Source organism: Bos indicus x Bos taurus, chromosome 9 (assembly GCF_003369695.1).
Source record: "Bos indicus x Bos taurus breed Angus x Brahman F1 hybrid chromosome 9, Bos_hybrid_MaternalHap_v2.0, whole genome shotgun sequence".
Lineage (NCBI taxonomy): Eukaryota > Metazoa > Chordata > Mammalia > Artiodactyla > Bovidae > Bos > Bos indicus x Bos taurus.
The window spans coordinates 38,283,193-38,300,970 of NC_040084.1; the positions used below are offsets into that span (position 1 = coordinate 38,283,193).

At 42.1% G+C, this 17,778-nt stretch overlaps 1 protein-coding gene across 3 annotated transcripts in view; it reads left to right on the forward strand.

Annotated features, from left to right (window-relative positions):
* The first annotated feature begins 3,521 nt into the window (after positions 1-3,521).
* The window catches only part of LAMA4 (laminin subunit alpha 4), a 148,097-nt gene continuing 133,840 nt past the window's right edge, over positions 3,522-17,778 (forward strand). The window contains exons 1-2 of one of the 3 annotated variants that reach the window (XM_027551173.1): positions 3,522-3,629; positions 3,927-4,273. In XM_027551173.1, the coding sequence (XP_027406974.1) occupies positions 4,079-4,273 (195 nt within the window). In that variant the 5' untranslated portion in view covers positions 3,522-3,629; positions 3,927-4,078. The other 2 variants (XM_027551172.1, XM_027551174.1) reach the window with 2 other exon arrangements.

The following is a 17,778-nucleotide window of genomic DNA, read 5'->3' on the forward strand; positions in this document are numbered from 1 at the left end:
CTTTACCATCTGAGCAACCAGGGAAACCCCATTTAACCTCTTAGCCTATTGCAATGTTGTGCTCTCTTCTGTGCACTGGGAATGACAGAGCAGCACCCCTTCCACCACAGGGCAGGTGGGAGTCCCAGAAGAGAGAGTGGACATGAGGTACTTGCTGAACGCCTGGAGAAGGAGACAGGGAGAGTCGTGATAAGAGAGCAGTCACACTGGAGACACTTCCCAGTTATAGTGTTAGCAGAAATAAAATTCTCCCTTATTCAGGCCTTTGATGGTCTTGAGGTGGGCCTTTGGTGATGATTACCTTTGTTCTAGTGCCTTCCAATTTGCCATAAAATAGCCAGTATCCCTCCTCACCTGCCTGCTCTGTCACTCTAAGATCCATGAGTGCCTCATTCATGGTTATACAGGGAAGTCCCAAGCAGCAACGAGAAATGTGAACAGCTATTTTCAGCAAATGGAAGGTTACTCAAGTCACAGGATAAAAAAACATAGTTATTTTTTCTCTTTAAAAATAAAGATTCTATTCTTTTTTAAGACTTTAAAATACAGTGTAGTTAAATACTAAATACTGAGCACTAACTTTATGCCAGGCTGTGTTAATGCTTTAGTCACATTATTTCATTACTCAATGAAAGTGGCATCATGATCCCATTTTACAGATGAGGAAACTGACATTCAGAGAGACCAAGTTCTGTCAAGCTCCCAGAACCACTGTAAACAAACCTAGGATTTGAAGCCTATTTTCATTCATACAAAACGCATGTTCCTGTGTATTACTTGCTTTGTCTCAAAAATAATAGAACTGCCTTATGATCCAGCAACCCCACTGCTGGGCATACACACTGAGGAAACCAGAAGGGAAAGAGACACGTGTACCCCAATGTTCATCGCAGCACTGTTTATAATAGCCAAGACATGGAAGCAACCTAGATGTCCATCAGCAGATGAATGGATAAGCAAGCTGTGGTACATATACACAATGGAGTATTACTCAGCCATTAAAAAGAATACATTTGAATCAGTTCTAATGAGGTGGATGAAACTGGAGCCTATTATACAGAGTGAAGTAAGCCAGAAGGAAAAACATAAATACAGTATACTAACGCATATATATGGAATTTAGAAAGATGGTAACAATAACCCGGTGTACGAGACAGCAAAAGAGACACTGATGTATAGAACAGTCTTATGGACTCTGTGGGAGAGGGAGAGGGTGGGAAGATTTGGGAGAATGGCAATGAAACATGTAAAATATCATGTAGGAAACGAGTTGCTGGTCCAGGTTCGATGCACGATGCTGGATGCTTGGGGCTGGTGCACTGGGACGGCCCAGAGGGATGGTATGGGGAGGGAGGAGGGAGGAGGGTTCAGGATGGCGAACACATGTATACCTGTGGCGGATTCATTTTGATATTTGGCAAAACTAATACAATTATGTAAAGTTTAAAAATAAAATAAAATTAGAAAAAAAAAAGAAAAAATATGATATTCACCACACACACAAAAAAATAATAGTAGTATCTGTAGAAAGAAGACGAGGAGGAAGAGTTAGAAGTACACATTTAACAAAAAATTAAAAGCTCGTATGTCTTGAATAAGTGTATTTCTACCCCCACTGCTCAGGGCTCTCAGAGAATCTGAACACTACCTGGCAAGCAGGAAAAAGAGACTCTGAATGAAACAAAAAGTGTGCAGTTAATTGACATTAAACGAAGGACAGGACATAATCCTTCAGGAAACAAATGTGAACAGCTTCTGTGTACTGATGAGGTCTATGTCTGAAGTCAGAATATTATATGTACATAAATAATAGTAACAATAATAAAAATTACTATATTGAAAGTTTTTTTTTTTTAACTGAGAGTGGGACAGGATATTTGAGCATCAAGCTTTTCCCCTTTAGAGTCTGGTCATCTTGTCTCCCAAAATAAGTTTCTTGAAGAACCAACCAAACCAAATATATATGCTTAAGTTCTTTTACTTAATTTAGCAAGTTAACCAGCTTATGTGGAAGAAGATGATCGTAAATTAGCTTAATGGTTCATTACAATACTATTTTTATATCTTAAAATGAGAACATTACAGATACTTTGGGATATAGGAAAGCTTTTTGCTTCTTCCAGCTTTGGTACTTTTGCACTATACCATTTTGTTCTTGAAAAATCAACGACTTTAGCATCAGATTTACCTGTTCTAGTAGTACTTTTACCACATACCTATTACCAAATGTATATAACAATACTTACCTCATTATAGTGAAAATGGAAATAAATTACATAATGCAAACTTTTGACACCTAGAAGGTACTCCAAAAAAATGGACATGTCATCTCTTCTGTCTCTGAATTTGTGGCCTTTATTTCGCAAGTTTCAGTGTGGTATAAATGTGAAAGATAGTTTTGGAATCAGTGAGAACTGAGTCCAGCTTTCTACCAGCTGTGTGATGGGCAAATGTCCTAGTCTTTCAGAACCTCCCTTTTTAATTCTATAAAAAAGAAATAATAGTCCTATTTTGCAAAAATGCTGTGAGGCTTACAAATAACACATGCAAAGTATCTGGCATATGATAGGTGCAAAATAAATGGCTGCTTTGTATATCCTTAGATAAAATGATTTTTGTCCTATAAATAGAGCTAACAGGTTTATTGAAATGTTTTATTGCACGACAATTGTGAGTGATTTCAAACACCTCAGAACTTAAGTGTCTTAGATAAAATGATTTTTTTCCTATAAATAGAGCTAACAGGTTTATTGAAATGTTTTATTGCACGACAATTGTGAGTGATTTCAAACACCTCAGAACTTAAGTGTCATTGTATGAGTGTCTCATCTAATCCTTTTAAAGACATGTTTGGGTCTCATGGAAATGTTTAAAGCTCCTTATAAAGCCCATGAATGCAAAGGTATCTTAGCTGTAGGGGCCACCGACCCATCCACATGGGTACCCCAACATAACTGTAGCTCAACTTCACCCCAAAGTCTTGGAAAGGTTACATGACAGACAGATGTAGTAGGCATGAGATTACAGGCCAAGAGGAAGAGGTCGGGCTATAGGCAGTATATTTGACAGGCTCATACACTGCAAGCCTTGTTTCGGGCCCCTTACAAAGCACCGCTTTAGGAGGAAAACAAGATGTTCTTTGTAAATAAAAGTTCATGCATTTGAGTAATGAAGTCATTTTCCAGCGCTGGAGTGAAAGATATTCTTTTCCCAAGCCCTCTGGGTGAGGACTATTGGGAGGAAGAGGGTGGCCAGCCAGTCTCCAGGGAAGGTATGAGCACAAAGACCGCAGCAGCCTATCCCTAGAAAAGGAGAAAGCTGCCCAAGGAAGTGGGTGCCCTCTCCCCTGCCATCTGGGAGCATCCACCTCTGGCTCCAGCCGGAATCCCTTTCCCACCCACTTTCCTGCAAACCAGCGGGGCCACATAAAAGATCTGCATAAATATAGATAAGACATCCGGCACCTTAGCTAAATAAATAAGAGAAGTGAGGAAGCAATTACAAAAGCTGAATATTCATCTGGGGCACTTGGAGGGGCTCCAAACTGAGAGGGGAGGGGAGGACGCCAGGAAAGGCCCAGCCAGAGTGCCTGAAAGACCAGCTTGGAGGGGGAGGTCCTGGAAGAGAAGGTAAAAAGGGAGTGGTAAGAATGGGTGTGGGAAGGAAGCCAGGGCAGCGCAACCCTTAGTCCCCACCCGACCGCCGGGGACAGGAGGTGGCCTCCGCTCCCGGGCTCGTCCCAAACCCATCCGCCGCTCCATGCTGAGCTTTAGCTTCATCCATCTGTACATTCTTTAGCCAGTGTCTCTGGGGAGAGAGAGAGAAAGTGAGAGAGGGAAACAGAGGGGAGAGAGAAAGAAGAGAGAGGGAGGCAGGGAGGGAGGCCGGCTCTAGCTTACTCTCTCACTCTCCCTTTTTCTACTAAGTTGCTCCCGGGGCTGCCCTGAGTTCCCACATCTGGATACCGCAGACGCAGAGAAGGTACCATAAGCGAGGCACCACCGCATCACAGCGGGGACTGGCAAGGACTAAGAGTGGCCGAGCCCCTGGACGAGCCCTGTCGGATGTCAGCGGAGAGATGGCTTTGAGCTCAGCCTGGTGCGCAGTCCTGCCCCTGTGGCTCCTCTGCGGCGCCGCCTGCTCCCGCGCCGCGTCTGGGGACGGCAGCGCCTTCCCTTTTGACATCGAAGGGAGCTCAGCGTTCGGCCGACTAGACCCGCCTGAGACCAGCGAGCCCCGCGTGGCTCCCGGAAGCCTGCCGCCTGCTCCCAAGGTACAGTGCCCCTGCCGTTGTCACCCGACTGGGGCACCTGCGCCCCGCGCTGCGTGTGCCACACTCGTTGTTCCCCTCCCCCGCCTTCCCTTTTCCACCCGCCTTGAGAGTTTCACCTGGACGAGGTCAGTTCAGAAACTTGAAATAAAGAGTTTTACTTTGTACTTTGGATTTGGACTTTGTGAGTTGAGAGCGGAGACTTTGGAACACGTCCTTGTTCGAGCTGGCAAAAGGGCATGTGTCCTGAATACTCTGAGTCAGTAGGCTAGACTCTCACCTAGGGCCACAGCGGCACTTCTGTGACTTTCTGCCGTTTGTATGTTCCAGTAGAGGCATTTTTGTCAAGTCACACCTCATAATGTGCGTGCCCTGCCACTGGCTTCCTGCTCCTCCTCTCCGTGATATTAGGACAGTAGGAACAGCAGTGCGCAGCCAATCTTTCGGTCACAAATTAATCAGAAGGTCCTCAGCAACAGAGGAGGGTGAGGGGTGGGTGAGGGCACCAAAGAAGCTGTTAGGAAACTGCAGAGCAAATACCTTAAATAGACAGGGGCCATTATATTCCAGAAACAAGAGGTCATGATGAAAGTCAAGCCCCAAACCAAATGTAAAAATGATGAATATATGCTATTGATGATAGTCAAAGAGCTGTTGTTTGAATTCCTTGCAATAGCATTTACATTGAAAACATAACCAAAGTGTAGAAATTGGGTAAAGGAAGATGGATCCAGAGTAAGTGATTTAAAAGCTCCTTTAGCCAAGACAGACAATAGCATGTCCAGTGCGTGGGGGATGCTAAGTAGGAGGAAAATGAAGTCACCTAAGTTCATGGGAAAAGAAAGAGCAGTTGACCTAAGAAGACACACATACACACACCCTATAGCTATGGTTACAGCAACTGTAGAACCAAAGCTATTATGTGGATTGATGCCATTTCTAACAGCACTGAAGTCTGGATTATTGCTACTAGTCCTACTAATTGTTAGTATAACTGTAGCTTTATTAATTACTACTGATAAGATATGCTGCATGAAGATGGTCCTTCTCCAGGAGTGAGCTCTACCCACGCCCTAAAATGAGGGGAGGATGGGTAGGGCCAGAGCATACTAACCCCTATTGTGATGTGAAATGTAATCCCCATGAGAAAGAGAGGCATGCCTTCTAGTCAACTTTGTACTCAGATTCGGAGAGAAGCCAGATCGGGAGACACTCCACACAGTGGGAAGGCTTCACTTCTCTACAGGCTTGGAATCAACCCCTCAGGAAGCATTATCTCCACCTGTTGCTTTGAGTGTGGAAAGTTCCAGGATGAAATGCTTGACTTAAGAGTAGGAATGCCAGACAGAATACAGGACACCCAATTAAATTTGAATTTCAGAAAAACAACAAATAGATTTTTAGTTATATCTCAAATATTTCATGAGATGTATTTATGCTAAAAAGATTTTTCATTGTTGATCTGAAATTCAGTTTATCTGGGCATTCTGTATTTTTACCTGCTAATTCTAAAAAGACAGGCGCACATAACTTTTTGTAATTCTCCTCTCACAAAAAGTAAGAAAATCATTATTTTATTCTTAGGGAAACTTAAATTTATTGCTGAAACCCCAAACAATTTCTTATGCCCTCACATACCCAGTGAAATAATATGAAGTCAGCACATCAGAGTTTTAGATTGCAGGCTTTGCAGTCTGATGATCCCAAGCTCAAATTTTAGCTTCTGTGCTCCTTACCTTGAGCAAACTACAGATGCCCAACTTGCAGATAAAGAAACTGAGGCTTAGAGAAGTTACTGATGTCTACATCATACTTCATATACTAACTGTGATGAAATTAGATAAAATACATAGAGGGCTTAACACAGTGACTGACTGGAAATGCTTTATACATCCCAAGTGTTGTCTTTATTATTATTATGAGCAATACGTGGATTATTGGACTGAAAGAGACCCTTATTTGGGAATATTTCTCAGAAGTTTATTTTTATGCTGCTATTTTACTTAATATTGCTTGTCTGTACCTTTTCAATCAAAAAGAATGTCCTGTAGTGAGTTAAATTTGTAACACTGTCAGAGACTAATAGGTTCAGAATGCCCATTGAGGTTTTTGGTTTAGGGAAACAGAAAGAAGCTATTAGTCATTCAAAGTATATGATGTAGAAAGGGTGGGATTGGGGTAATTATGTTCCCACTGCATAGTTTCACATAATGCCTCCAGTCAGCCTGTGGTCCCACAGCGATCCCAGTGCCCCACCAGTCGGGTTTCCCATGCTCTTTATAGCCAGGAAGGAGACCTGAAATCAAATACATTCTGGAGATTTAATAACATGGTACAGCCACTCTGATGAATTGGTTCAGGAGGCTGTATTTTCATCTATAGAAAGAGAACATGGGTTCATACAGAACATTATTCGTGGGAGGTTCGAGAAGTGGATGGAAGGATAGTCTAAAAATATTCATTTTATTTGAATTGGATATATACATGTGTGTATATATATGTGTATATAAATGGTTATTCCTCAATTTGCCTTCAAAGGGAAGGAAGAAAAATATTAACGCAAGCATGGAGCAGTGGAAGGTGCTAGGCTGGTGGTCTTTCTAAGGCTCCCCCATGCTCCTCCATAGCAGGACTGACATCCTCTCCACCCCTGAGCCCTCCACCCTCAGCACAGAGGTAGGCACACTGGTGCACAGTGTGAGTTGGAGAACATACGCACTAAATGTACATTGAGGAAAAGGATGGGATGTGCTGGCTGACCAAGAAGGAAGGCCCCTCCCTACCTTCTAAAATAAGCACAAGCTTCCCTCAGGATGCAGAGAATGTGAAAAGAGGAGCACCCATGGGTAACTCTGTGCTAGTTGGCAGGATTTCCTCACTATCTAGGTGAGGAAAACACTAGCTTTGTTTTTTTATATAAGCAGATAATTTACTGAGTCCATTATTCCTGAGTATTTGGTGACAACAATGATTTTCAGTAGGTAGGGGTGGGGAAAGGGGAAACTAGGTAGTGTCATAAAGTAGATTTAGTATCCTAATATTCCACATTTAAGAAAACAAAGTCTTAATTTTATTATACAAGTGAATAATAGGCACAATTGAAACTAGGCACAAATCTTCGTGGCCAATATGGAGACGCAGAAGAACAGGCGGGGATGCAGGGACAGAGAGAGTAACATCCCCAGAGGAGGGTATCCAAGTGTCCTTGGAAAGAGTGACATTCTTGTCTATCAGAAAGAAGCAGGAGTTAAACAAGGTCACAAACTCTAGGTTAGAGGTTGATTAAAAGAAACCATTAGTTGGGCATATTTCTCAGGACTTTATGGTGCTGTTTTACTTAATATCACCATTTGTCTATATTCTTTGTGGCTGGAAAGAAGCCACCCAGAGACTCAGAAGGAGAATGGGGACTCTGCTGGAGGGGCAAAGTGTGAAGTGGTGGAGTGCTACAGCACTGTTACTGCCTTTGGTAGGTTATTGAGAAAATAAGGGAAATAACTGACAATATTGAGCAAACTTCTCTGACAGGGGAAAACAGGAGTTTATCTCCTAATAAACCTAGTTTATCTCCTGGGTTTTGCTGCTGCTGCTGTTAGCTTCCCTCCAAGAAAATTGTGCCCCATGAACTGCATGTACAAGTATACCCTGCATGAGACAAACCTGCTTGCTAAAGACAAGCACTATGAAGGAGACTCATTCTGATGTACTTTTCTTCTAGACTCCCTTCATGGTCTATTTGTGATGCTGTACTCCAACACATAGTTAGGTGCCTGGCTACTAAAGGACTGCAGTATGTTTATTAAAAGACAGCTTAGATCTCTTTCACTATCTGCTTTCCTTTTCCTTATCTTGCTCCTAGACTTTGAAAGAGGCTCTGTAGAATCACACTAAGACTTCCAGTCACTGGCCTGGGCCATCATTCTGTACCGTTCTTCAACAGTGTGGTTGGTAATTTGACACCCTCACATCCACCCTGACACGCAGTCATTATTTCATTCACTTATGTGTGTGTGCTCTGTCGGTCTGACTCTGTCTGACTCTCTGTGACCCCATGGACTGTAGCCCACCAGGCTCCTCTGTCCGTGGAATTTCCCAGGCAAGAATATTGGAATGGGTTGCTGTTTCCTACTCCAGAGGATCTTCCCATCCCAGGGATCAAACCTGCGTCTCTTGCATCTCCTGCATTTGGCAGGCAGATTCACTATCACTGTGCCACCTGGGAAGCCTATTTCATTCAATATCCTCCAAAGAGGAGGTTTTGAGTTCTGCCATGTAAACAGCAATAAAGCAAGGGCCAGGAGGAACACAAAAAAAAGCAGTCACATTCCAACCCTCAAGGAGTAAGCAATCTAGGATAGAAAGATATATATATAGCCACTATATAAAGCAGAATGAATTCATGTTCTGTAAGAATGACTATCACTAATGCCATGGGGGTAATATAGAAAAAGTACTACTCCTGGGGTAGGAGAGCAGAGCACAGCCACTCATCAAACACTGAAGAAGGCTCGTAGGAAACATTATTTTAGAAGAACTGGCATATAGTAACAACAACAACAATAATAATAATGGTAATACCGTGGCCTATAGATGACATTCATTGAGTATTTACCATGTGTCGGACACTGGCCTAAGCACTTGCCATGAGTTACTTCCTTTAACCCTCATAACAGTTCAATAGACTGGCATAGTCATCATCTCATTTTACAAACATGGAAACTGAGGCACAGAGCATTTGCCCAGGCATCCTACCTGGTAAGTGGCACAGCTAGGAAGGAGTTTATGAAAGTAATTCAACTTGCAAGAGTATCTGGGAAAGTGTGGCTAGGTAAATAGAACTATATGTGGAAATAATTTTTGTCAAAGTTTGGGAATAAAATGAAGGTATATAAAATACCATTCAAAGACCATTTATGCAGGGCTTCCCTGGTGGCTCTCAGATGGTAAAGAATCTGCTTGCAATACAGGAGACCTGGGTTCAATTCCTGGGTGGGAAAGATCCCCTGGAGAAGGAAATGGCAACCCACTCCAGTATTCTTGCCTGGAGAATTCCATGGACAGAGGAGTCTGGCGGGATACAGTCCATGGGGTCGCAAAGAGTCGGACATGACTGAGCAACTGACACCTGACCTGCTAGATGAATAGCACAAATTACATGGCCTATATTACAGAATTTATTATAAGATTGCTGAAAAACAGAGAATTCCATTTGCTGTGATCCTAAAGTTCTCAGATGTAACCAGAAGAAAAAATTTTAATTGTGGTAAAATATACACAAAATTTACTATTTTAACCATTTTTAAATGACATCAGGTACATTCACCATTCATCATCATCCATTGCCATCCATCATCATCACCACCATCCATCTCAAAGCTTTTTCATCTTCCCAACTGAAACTCAATACTGTATACATTAAACAATAATTCCCATTAGCCTTTTCCCCAGGCCCTGGCAGCCACCATTCTACTCTAGGTATCTCATATAAGTGGAATCTACTTGTCTTTTCTTATCTGCCTTACTGCACTCACTATAACGTGTTCAAGCTTCATCCATTTTGTAGCATGTGTCCAAATTTCATTCCTTTTTAAGGCTGAATGATATTCTATTCTATGTATATATCGCATTTTGTTTATCCATTTACCTGTTGGTGGACATTGAGTTGTTTCTACCTTTTGGCTGCTATGAAAAGTTTTGCTATGAACATTGGTCTACAATTATCCATTTGAGTTTCTTCTTTCAGTTCTTTTGGGTATATACCTAGAAATAGAATTGCTGATCCTATGGGACAGAGAAAGTTTTGAAGCTCAGATTTTTATAAAGGCCAAGCAAAAAACAACTGGGCAGTGAAAGGAACATGTCCTATGAGTGATGGGGCCCAAGAAACAGCAGAGGAAGCGTGCCTCTCCTGGGGGCACCCACCTCTGTGTTTAACGAGAAGATAGAATCTGGATTCTTCAGTGAAATTGCTGACTCAATTTTTTTAATGCCCTGAGGGAAGCACAGCTGATGGTCCAGTTCAGCCTGAAGACTGTTTATTTGCAGTCCTCTGCTTTACATTTGAAATTCACCTTTCATCAAAGGCGTAATGTGCGCATCTGGCCGGACAGATGTGGTAGGAATCTAGCTCCCCTGCTTTCTAGCTGTTTGACTTTTAGGCAGATTAGCTCAGAGGCTTGGTTTGTTTGGTTTAAAATGAGTACAAATGTATTTGCCTTATTTGTGAAATTTAAGTGAAATTATGTATAGAAGCTGCCTAATGCAACGTTTGCCCTCATTCTCTCTTCTCTCCTTCCCTCCTCACCCTCTTCCTTCCACTATCTGTTTTTATCTACCTGCAAATTTATGTTTGTAGTATTTGCTTATTTTCATCTAAATTTTTATTTATTCTGTAAATTTGATTACTCTCAACTTTGGCTTACAAATTTGTTGATTATTCAACATTGGAGAAGGAAACTAGCTTAATTATTATAATCATTGTATCCCTAATGGTTCTTTAAACATAACCTTTCCCCAGGAATCTGAGTAGTTAAGAAAAATGAATGAGTTTTTCAAAATCTCGAAAAAGTTAAACAAAAAGAAAAAACGCAATAAATTTGATATGACAAGGACTATAACTTTTTTCCCCCATTAATAATTAAATTCTCAAATCTGACTTGTTATAATTTCCTTAAACATATAATGCCACAATACTCCTCTCCTTTAGGAATGGAGTTTTTCCTTGCTCAAAGTAACCAAATAATGATGGCCAGACATAATTCTGAGACATTTGATTGATCAGAAACCATTAAAATCAGATCATCAGCACATGCTCTGAGTTCCAAAACTTAGCATTTCCAAACAATCACGTGTTTTCTAAAGCAGGTAATCTGCTACTTGACTGAGATATAGTCATCACATAGAAGAATATTTAAGTATCTACTCCAGCATTTGCCAAAGAGCAGCATTCTTTTTTCAGCTGTTTTTTCTTTTTGCTCCTCGTGTGGTACAGTTAAATTCTGGGAAATGGTTTACTAAAGGGAAGTTTAACCACAGATGTTTGTAATTCCAACTTAAGTTTCCCATCAAAGTCTTAATGAAATTCAGCTGCCAGCAGTGCAGCTCTGAATCTGAGTCTTTTTATCCTGAGAAACTTGGGGAAAACAGCATTCCGAAGATGAATGGTAGTGGGAAAATGTCCATATTAAAGCCCAAATCCTGTACGTAAAGGAAAAAAAAATACACAAAGAAATAAATTCTTAAAAAAAAAAAGAGAGAGAGGAGTGGTCATATTGAGTAACATGCAATATGGCCCTCTTTTCACTTCCAGGAATTTCTTAGTTTGTGTGTTGTGTTTTCTTGGAAGCTAGAGATTCTAGTGTTTACCTAAATGGAGTCAAGTATCAACTTTTATGACTCCATGGGAACCAATGAGTTGGAGAAATCCCATAACATTAAAAGCTGCATTAGCCCAAGTCTCTTGGAGACTAGAGCAGTGATCCGTGCTGCATTCTACAGCTAACAGGACTCTCGAGCACAGTGCAGACTCTGTATATTAATATTTATTTTGAAATTATGCCCTCCATTACAGGGAGTGGCATGGCTGCTTTAAAGGAGATCGGGATGTCTAGAGATCAAAGACGTCCTCACTTAAATTCACCGTGGACGTGACTGCTACGTGCTATGCTGTTGTCTATTTACAAAGTGAACTACAGCATGGCACCCTGCACTGAGCAGCTCTAAAAAGCTAAATGTGGGACCAAAGGATGCATTTTATAGACACCAGCAGAAGGCAAGACAACTGTCTAGCAAAGCTTTGAATTATGGGATGCCAGGGCTGTAGAACCATTTAGAATCACAAGAGCCAGAGCAAAATCAGGGTTTAAAATCATGGCTGGCTTCTTCTTCCATAGCAGAATTATTCTATAGTGCCTTTCAAGATTCACAGTCCCAGTGTGTATGCTACTCTTTGATAAACAGTGCTATAATCTGACAAGCTAAGTGTGCCCTAAGTGTAACCTCTCTTCCTGTTGGTATGCTATTAGTCTGGGAACAGCAGAGCGGTTCTGTCATCTGTGATTCTGTCAATCCTCAGGTCACAGGTGAGGTGCTAAGTGCCTGTTATTTGGAGGCTGAACTGAGTCTGAAAGCCTGGAGACCGGCCAGTGTTTCTTTGTGGTGCATGAATGATTGCCTCATTCTGTATTGTTCCCTTGGAATTATTGTCTGTTGTGACTAATGCCAGCAGACACCTTGAAATGCGACTTAAACCAGAGACAAGCCCTGAAGCCTCTACTGCAGCACAGAGTTCAGCACAGAGGAGACCTGTTTGAATGCCAGCCAGTGGGTGGTTATCCTGGATGTGTAACTCTATTGGACCTTGCAGTGGGAACTGTAAAATCAAAGGGATCACAGGATATTAGATCCGGAAGGGGAGTTTAGGGATTCAAACCCTCTCATTTTATAGGTAAGGAAGTTGAGTCTTAGAGGGGTTGAGGTGCTTCACTCAAGGACACAAAGCTCACAAGCAGCAGTGCCAGGAATCATGTCTTCTGACTTCCAGCCTTATTTTCTTTCAAATTGTTTCAAGGGACTTAATCATCTTTAGCTTTAGAACTGGGAATCATTAAGTGTTTTACATATGTGTGCTGTGCTTAGTTGCTCAGTCATGTCTGACTCTTTGCAACTCCATGGACTATAGCCCACCAAGTTCCTCTATGGGGATTTTCCAGTCAAGAATACTGGAGTGGGTTGCCATGCCCTCCTCCAAGTGATCTTCCTGACCTAGGGATCGAACCCAGGTCTCCCACTTTGCAGGTGAATTCTTTACCATTGAGCCCTGGTGGTAAAGAATCTGCCTGCCAATGCAGGAGACACAGGTTTGATCCCTGGGTCAGGAAGCCCCTGGAGAAGGAAATGGCGATCCCATATTCTTGTCTGGGAAATCCCATGAATAGAGGAGGCTGGAGGGCTATACTCCATGGGGTCCCAAAAGAGTCAGATATGATTTAGTGACTAAACATCAACAGTAATATATATATGACTGCAGCCTTGAAATTAAAAGACCCTTACTCCTTGGAAGGAAAGTTATGACCAACCTAGATAGCATATTCAAAAGCAGAGACATTACTTTGCCAACAAAAGTCCGTCTAGTCAAGGCTATGGTTTTTCCTGTGGTCATGTATGGACATGAGAGTTGGACTGTGAAGAAGGCTGAGCATCGAAGAATTGATGCTTTTGAACTGTGGTGTTGGAGAAGACTCTTGAGAGTCCCTTGGACTGCAAGGAGATCCAACCAGTCCATTGTGAAGGAGATCAGCCCTGGGATTTCTTTGGAAGGAATGATGCTAAAGCTGAAACTCCAGTACTTTGGCCACCTCATGCAAAGAGTTGACTCATTGGAAAAGACCATGATGCTGGGAGGGATTGGGGGCAGGAGGAGAAGGGGACGACAGAGGATGAGATGGCTGGATGGCATCACTGACTCGATGGACGTGAGTCTCAGTGAACTCCGGGAGTTGGTGATGGACAGGGAGGCCTGGTGTGCTGCAATTCATGGGGTCACAGAGTCGGACACGACTCAGCGACTGAACTGAACTGAACTGATACATAGATAGATAGATAGATAAATAGATATAGATATCTTTAAGAAAAAAAAAAACTGATTACTTCTAATATACTATCCCTAGAGGAGGAAATGGCAACCCACTCCAGTATTTTTGCCTGAAGAATCCCATGGACAGAAGAGCCTAGAGGGCTATAGTCCATAGGGTTGCAAAGAATCAGTCATGACTAAGCAGGCATGCATGCAATATACTATCACTTCACTCTTCACTGTTTCTAGTTAACCTTAAGTTGAATTATCAATAGGAAAGTCTCCCAGAATTGAGTAGAGTGGGAAAAAGCACTGAACTGTGAGTCTGGAACTAACTATTCTGGTTCTTGGCCATGCCACTGACAATCATATCACCCTTATCAGTTCAAGGAACCTGAACAAGTCCCTTCATCTCCCAGGGTGACTCGAAAAGAATATAACAAAATTAACAAAGTCAAGGTTAATGCAACCAACAAAGTTCTATAATTGTCTAATAAATAGATCAAATTATAAACTGTTAAAGAGAAGCCAACTTAAGGAGCAGAATCACTCAGAGGACAGCTTCTGTCCTAGTTAGAACCCAAAGATGTAGAGGGAAACATGGGGTCCTGATCTGGTGAAGAGGGTGGATGGGAATGGTTTAACAGAGTCCTTGTTCCTGCTTCCTCAGAACCCCAGGGGCAGGACTGAGGATGGAATGCAGAACAGAGCACTGGCCCAGCCATGGACATGAGCCTTTCCAAGGTGACTCACCCAGGAGGTTCCCAGGCAGTATCCAGGACAGAGACCTAAGTGTACCCAATGAACATTTACAGTCTCCCACATCAGGGTTCCTGGATACTGCTGTCTGCCCCTCCAGACCCTTCAGGGTGACTCTAAGCATTAAGCTCCACATGGAAAAACAGGAAGTATGACAATAGACAAGATGAGGGACATGGGGACTCGTGTCCATGTGTCTTCTAACACTTAAGTGACCTGTGACCGAGGGTCCAGAGAGGAGACTGTCTTTTCACTCTGCAAAAGGAAGGAAGAGCCAGTGAGAGATTACTGACTCATCATAAACATCAACTGAAATCACTGTATTATAATAGACACAGTATCGCTGCTCCCAACTGAGCCTTTATGATAAGGTAAAGAGGAAGCCTAATTTGATAGCCTTTTCTAGCCTGGGCAGAAATCAGAACTCAACATTTGAAAGCAAATATTTTTTGAAAGGACCTTTCTGGAAATCAGAATCGTCAGTGTATCAGAATTGCCCAGGAGCGTGAATGACTATGGGGAGGAGGAGTCGACGTCATGGAGACACCAAGCATGGCCCAAGGGCAGCAGCGCCAGCAGCACATGGGCTGGTGTTGGGCATGCAGACTCCCAGGTCCCACTCAAGAATCAGAATCTGCATTTTCTACCAGATGCCCAGGTTGTTCACAGGCACATTAAAGGATGAGAACCACTAGTCTCAAAAGTGCAGCTGGGCTTAGACTTTAATGGACTTCAGGAAATTGAGAATCCAGAAAAGGAAGTGTTTTTGACGTAATTACAAAGAGGCCTAAAATATAAAACTAAATCATGGCTGCAAGAGTAGGAGAGCTTACAGGTTCACCCCAGTACTAGTGCCTGACCTGGAAAGGTACACTTCAGAATAAAATTCAAGCTTCAAAGAAAACCGCTGCTTCGAACATCACTTCCTGAAAGCCTGGCGAGCACATAGTAGGTATTCCGGATGGGGATGTCAAGAAAGACATGAAATGAGAGGGAAGGTTTCTACTCTCTCCTACACTACTCTCCTCCCAGCACATGCAGCCTAGGAACAGGACCACTGGAGACTCTGTGTCCTTCAGAGGAAGGGAGTGGAGATGGGGAGAATTTACTCATGGAGTCTTCTTGAAAACAGGGTATTTCCAGACTCAAAATAGTGGGATTATAATGTTTCTTTTGCTAATAAGGGAGGCTTTCTATAGGGAGGATGATGTGACTTTGGGGAGGGAGGAGTATGGTCTCTGATATAAACTAGAAAGATACTGACAAGAGATTTGGAAGAGCTAGTTCCCCAAAATGAAAATTGCCAAGGCTAGTCCTCAAGCTAGTGCTTTTCTAGACGGGGCTGAGACTTGCAGGAAAGTGCTCCTGAGACAGAGCCTCTGTCTCTTCCTGCATCAGTGGAGTAGTCCCCACCCTCCTGGATGATTCCAGGTCTCTCTGATGCAGCCTCAGCCCTGAGAGGGCCCCTTGTTATTTTATAACAACCTTACAGGACAGCTGTCATTCTTTTAATGCCTAAGCACCTGCTTAGCACTTGCTGTGTCCTAGGCATTGTTTGAGACACTATTATTAGTTTTGCTCATAGCATAATGAGGAAGGTACTACTATTAGCACTATTAGTCTACAGAGGAGGAAACTGAGTCGTATAGAAGTTGAATAAAAAATTGAGTTACTCATTCAAGGTTACAACGCAGGGAATCTGACTCCAAGCTTTTAATCTCTGTCTTGTAAATATCCTCTAACATCTGTTTCTAAATCTCAGAGTGTCTTACAGTTGCTCAGCTAACAAGGGTCCCCGGTATCATCCAGGAATGCCAGAGTGGTCTTAGTAGCTGATGAGTTTATTTAAAGAACACTGAATTAGTGGTATGTTTATACTTTGACTTGTTTTTCAAGTTCCAGAGTAAACTCACTCTATCATCTCAGTAACAATGGGAGGTTCTTCTTTGGGCAGAAAAGCCTTAAAGATTGACATAATATCTGAATGTGTATGTATTTATTTATCTCCACCTAAGCTAAACATTAATCGCTTCAGTGGCATCCTGAGTTTACATTAGGAACCTATAACTTGAAAGAACTTGATAGAAAGCTAAAGAAAGAACTTGAACTGTAGTAAAGGCAGAGACTCAGGGGAAGTGATTAGACAAAGTATGTCCACTATAAGAAAACTGAGTGAAGGCTTAGAAACTGTTTATCTTTCAATTTTTTTTTTTCTCTATAAATGACAGTATGGAAAGAAAGGGAGCTTAGAAACTGCAGGTTTCAAGTCAGACCTAAAAGACATATAGGCTGTTAACTTCTTTCCTAGGAATTTTCAAGCACTATATATTAATAAAATAACATGTCTGAAATAAGTGAGTTACTCACTCAGCTCAAAGTGGCTAAGAGCTGAGAGGAACCAGGCAAGGCATCAGTGATTCCATCTGGAACAAACCCAGGTAGCCTCTGCCCTCCTGAACTAGGACAGCTCTGCTAGCAGTCACTTGTGGGGTCTGTTGTTAACCTTGGAGAAAGGAAGGTGTTAGAGCAGTGCTTCCCCAGATCGTCAGGCCCAAGAATCTCTACTGCTTCTCCTGTTCCTCTAGTCTCTGGTTTGGAACTCTTTTGCTTACTGTAGTAGTTTGCTTGGGCTGCCATGATGTTATAGCACAGACTGGGAGATTTAAACGATAGAAATTTATTTTCTCACCTTTCTGGAGCCTAGCAGTCTGGAATCAAGTTGTCAGGATTGGTTTCTGGTGAGAGCTCTCTTCCTGACTTGTAAATGACCATCCTCTCTTTGAGTCCTCACATGGCCTTTATTCTGTGCACATGGAGAGAGAGAGAAAGAGAGAGAGTGAGATCATCCTCTTTCATAAAAACATCAGTTCTATCAGATTAAGGACTTACCCTTCTGATCTCACTAAACCTTTATTACCTCTTTATATGCACTACATCCAAATACACTGATATCATGCACAGAACTTTAACATATGAATTGGATGGGGGTAGGGCAGGGAGCGGTACACATAATTGAGTCAATAACACCTACCAAGGGAAGTATGTTATGCAGTATCTCAGTTTTTAATGAGGCAAAGTAATTTATAACAGCAAAAGAGAGCTTCTGATAAAATAATGTGTTATCACTCTGTATTAACTTCAGCCAAAAGCAAAACAAACACAAAAATTTAGCGTT